Source organism: Haliaeetus leucocephalus, unplaced genomic scaffold (assembly GCF_000737465.1).
Source record: "Haliaeetus leucocephalus isolate CR32 unplaced genomic scaffold, Haliaeetus_leucocephalus-4.0 Scaffold556, whole genome shotgun sequence".
Taxonomy (NCBI): domain Eukaryota; kingdom Metazoa; phylum Chordata; class Aves; order Accipitriformes; family Accipitridae; genus Haliaeetus; species Haliaeetus leucocephalus.
In genome coordinates this window covers 5,213,761-5,217,996 of record NW_010972992.1, presented here as the reverse complement: position 1 = coordinate 5,217,996, position 4,236 = coordinate 5,213,761, and the positions used below count along the sequence as shown (strand labels likewise).

General features: G+C 40.0%; 1 protein-coding gene across 1 annotated transcript in view; it reads right to left on the bottom strand.

Moving 5' to 3' along the window:
* RERE (arginine-glutamic acid dipeptide (RE) repeats) overlaps positions 1 to 4,236 on the bottom strand; it is a 176,495-nt gene that overhangs the window by 48,975 nt on the left and 123,284 nt on the right. Inside the window, exon 10 of the mRNA XM_010577532.1 lies at positions 3,620 to 3,700. Within this exon, the coding sequence (XP_010575834.1) occupies positions 3,620 to 3,700 (81 nt within the window). The remainder of the gene's footprint in view (positions 1 to 3,619; positions 3,701 to 4,236) is intronic.

Genomic DNA, 4,236 nt, shown 5'->3' with positions numbered 1-4,236 from the left:
AGAAAAAAACAAGGAGGGGGGGGGGGGGGGGGGGGGGAATTATCACACTTAAAGCCAAATCAGATACTTAAGACGACTTGTTGCCAGCTGGGTACCTTGCATTCTCACAACATATGAATTTAAATGGAAGTTAATAATGAAAACCGTTCGTGTCACAAAGGCGCCTCCAAAATTTGTTTCTCGGCTTACCACGTAGAAGAATCAAAAGCGCTGCTAAGCACGAACCAAATGAGAGCAGGATACTTCACCAACTGTGCCATTCAACTATAACTAGGAAAAGACTACTGAGGACAAAGGGGAAAGGAAGAAAGATAGGTGGAAACAGAGGAGAAGATATATTGAAGACAGAGTTCAGTGGAAACCCAAGAGGTTTCAGAAGTTTTATTTAAGCTCATCTACATGAAGGCACCTTTTTTCTCCAGGGTATCAGAAGGTTAACACTGATGCAGCCTGAAAACTACTGGCTTTCCTCGATCCACTTCAGCATTCCCACTTCAGCAGAGGGCATGCTCAGATAAGAGCTGATTTTAGTTTCTCTATCTCTTGCTTAAAAAAGCTTGAAGAGAGCTATTGACATTCACGCCCACTGGGAACCCCTCTCGGACATAAACTTTGAAGTAAACTGGAAATTCGAAATAAACTGGAAAAGTAAAGACCTAAACAAACATACAGCTTTGATATGCAGCAAATACTTCCCTTCATAAAGATTTTTTTTTTCTTGCTGGTTATTCATCTAGAAGAAACAAACAAACAAAAAAGTTGAAAAACTATGTTAAACTAGTTAAAATACACACTGACAAATACAGGGTTTTCTTAAAAGATATTGTACATTATCTGTGGAGAGGAAAAAAAAAAAGCAAAGGCACAACTCAAATAGGACATTCCTTAACATGCCTGTGAAAACTTATTACAGTATGGCCTAATTCTCATCTCTCACCACGGCCACTTTACACCTTCCAATATTATAAAAGAAATACAGTGTCATATTCACTGCTATATTCTGACTTCCTGTACAGCAGCCTCAGCTTGATTTAATATAAAATAGGCCTAGTCTCTACAATAATTTTGTATTTCTACCGTATTACTTATCTTCCAGTATTGTAATACTCCAACTGCAGGGCTTAAGACGATATTAGGAAGAGCTCTCCCCCAGTGAAAGCAGCATAAATATAAGTGTCTAGAAAAGGCATGCATTATACAAGAAGCATGATAATAAGGAGATTTAGCTTTAAGTGGGTTTTGCAGAGAGGCAAAAACCCTGGCTCCCCTCCCCACAGGCTTCAGTGACTGGTAAGGTAAACTCTAATAAATGAGAAACGTGCAGGATGTATTGACCTATAGCCTGGTTTCCATTTAGGGCAAGTCACTTCAAGAATGCCCCTGACTCATTTCCAAGTAGCTTTTGCAGAACCTGGGAGTTGCTGTAGTACTTCTGTGTTCATATAATAATCTTTCGAGTTTCACCTCATGTTAATATGGTGGCTAAACAGGAACACAACACCTTTTTTCTAGCCTTTCTGGAATTGCTAGAGGGTTACTTCACACTGCAGTAGAAAAATGGCAGGCTAAGTGTCTGAAATCATTCTGGCGATGAAAAAATACAGACAAATTAATTCCGCAGCCTTATAATTTACATTGTTCATTATTCCACTTTTAAGCAAGAAAAGCAAAACTGGATAGTCAAATATTATTTACTGCAGCCTTTATTCTGCATGTCTTACTACAGCAAAACTGCTGTAAATTTTGTCTGAAAAAGACTGGGAATTAAAAGAAAGCAGAAGTGAGACGTGTGGACAAAAATGGGAAACAGAGATTAAACAATCCGTTGTAGGTCAAAGGTTATTTGTACATCAGTTACCACTAGAGACTAAAAAAGCCTGCTCAAAACCATCAACACACTGCTTCCCAGTTGCTCACACTTAATATTTAGTCTTCTCTATACTAAAAATTTAGACCTAACGAAACAAAAATGTAACACTTGAAAAATGATAGCTTATATAAAGTTTCACACCACCTGCAAACTTGCAAAACTTTTACAAAAAGCCTTAGGCCTGATATCCAAGTTCAAACGTAGAAGTCAAGTAGCACAAACACGGTCAGACACCTGCCCCCAACTCGCAGTTCTTTAGTTTTTCTATTCCCTTCTCCTGCAAACTGTTCTTCTCTATCACAGAGACATTTTATATTTAAAAGCATATTTCACAATTGCTGTAATTCAAAGTTTAGAAGAGGACTTTTGCCTCTCAGTAACTTTATCGTCAGCAGAATTCATTTCTAAAGTAAACACCAATTCGTTCTAAGTACATTGCTAGGAGATACTCCAAAGAAAAGAGGAAAGGACTGCTTGAGCTGACTATATGCTGGATTCATTAGATGTTGCTAAGAAGCATACTATTTCGGCATTCCTTCTAAGCTGTCATCTTTCCAACAGTGGGCCCTCATGCCTCAAAATCCAACAGAATACCGAAGCAAAGTCTACCTACACTTGATCAGTAATGAAGTTTTCACATCTTTCTCAACAGAATCAGTGAACGTATATATACCAACTGAGGCACTCCAGGAATCATTTCATCCTTCCCTTTCTACTTGACTTACACGGTGTTACCACCTATTTAACCAACAAAAGATTGCGATATCACAGCATCGTCTCACAAGAACATCTCAGAAGAGAATGGAAACATCCTACAGCACATGATAGGTTTTAAAATATTTTTACAATAACACTCTTCCCCACTGAACATCCAAATTCCACACACGCAAGTGTCTAAACAACCAGCTGTGCTTTAAATAAGTATTTTCCAGATCACTAACACACTACTAGAAAACAGTCTAACTCAATTTTCATCGAGTTATTTCCCTTCTAAATTCAGAACAAGTATGAAAACCACTTTCCAAACCCACCCTCCCAGCAGTTAAATGACACCTGCAGAATAGAAACCGAAGCTTCTAGAGAAGCTTGGCAATTAGGACTAATGGAAAAGTAACTAGATTCCCAAGGCTTCCCAAACCCTCTTTCCTTTGCAGAAGTCAACCACTCCTCCCTGTCCATCTTCCTTCTAAGCACTTGCCAGGATTTTCAATAGAATGACAGTTATGTAAGCTTCATGAAGTTCAGTAGAGTAATAAGCTACAGATCAATTCAGAAACTGAAGTTCCACGCTTGCTGTCCACATGTTTCAGGAACGTGAAGAGTTAAATGCAACCACCGAATCCTGCAGGTCACAGGAGCAGGCACATACCTCAGTCTTCCAGATTCAATTAGATTTTGTTTTGTTTTGGCTTTCTTTAATTACCCGCTGCCATTTGAGCCCAACTGGGTGACATAAATGTATTATCCCGTCGTAATGTCAGAATTTAAAATTAGATTCGGTCTCCAGAAATACACTTCATCCAACCTTAGCGGCTCCGTCCAGCAATGACGACTATTTTATGTAACGTCTTTCATACACTGAGACCTAAAAACTGCACTAAAAATTACAGCTACCTTCTCTGGCCGTGGATTTCTCTTCCATTTATCTGAAGAGAACTCAGCTCAGGGTGAAAAGGAAACAGTTTCGTAAGATCAAACACTGAAGCAGCAAGAGGAAAAGCAAATTACATAAAGTCCAAATGTACTTACAGTCTCCTTATTCGGAAGCAACTCCTTTCGGATCCTGAAGAAGTTCTTGCCGTACTGCCTCAACCCCTTAATAAAACGTTTCTGTGATAAAAGATAACAAGAACAGTATGTCAGCAGAAGGAGGGGAAAAAAAAATAACAAAAAAATCTTGTTAATCAGCACAACTGCCAAACAATGTTCTTAGCTTAAGGTCTGTCGATAGAAGGAAACGTCTACCTACACGGCAACCGAAACAGGCAGGGAAAAAAAGGCTTGGAAAAGATACCGAAAAATTCAAACCGCATTCCCTTCCATGTCAAACTTCCAACATTTGAAGCTTTAAAAAAGTCAGTACCACAGTCAGTTCTTTTCCAAAACGCCCCAAGTATTCTGCCGCACGGCTCTCTCGAAGTCTATTTTTCAACTCGGAAGCAGCAGGCGAAGGAAAATACGCAACGCTGATTCTCAGGGGAAAAAAGTGACTCTCCGGAGAAGGTGCCGCAGGGGTTAAAGAGTCCTTGCAGACGCCAACCCGCCGGATTCACCCTTCCTGATTTTTCGGCGGAATACACCCAAACGGCTTCCCGAGAAAGCCCTCCGACAGCGGAAAGCGGAGCCGCCGCCGCTCCCCCCCCTCC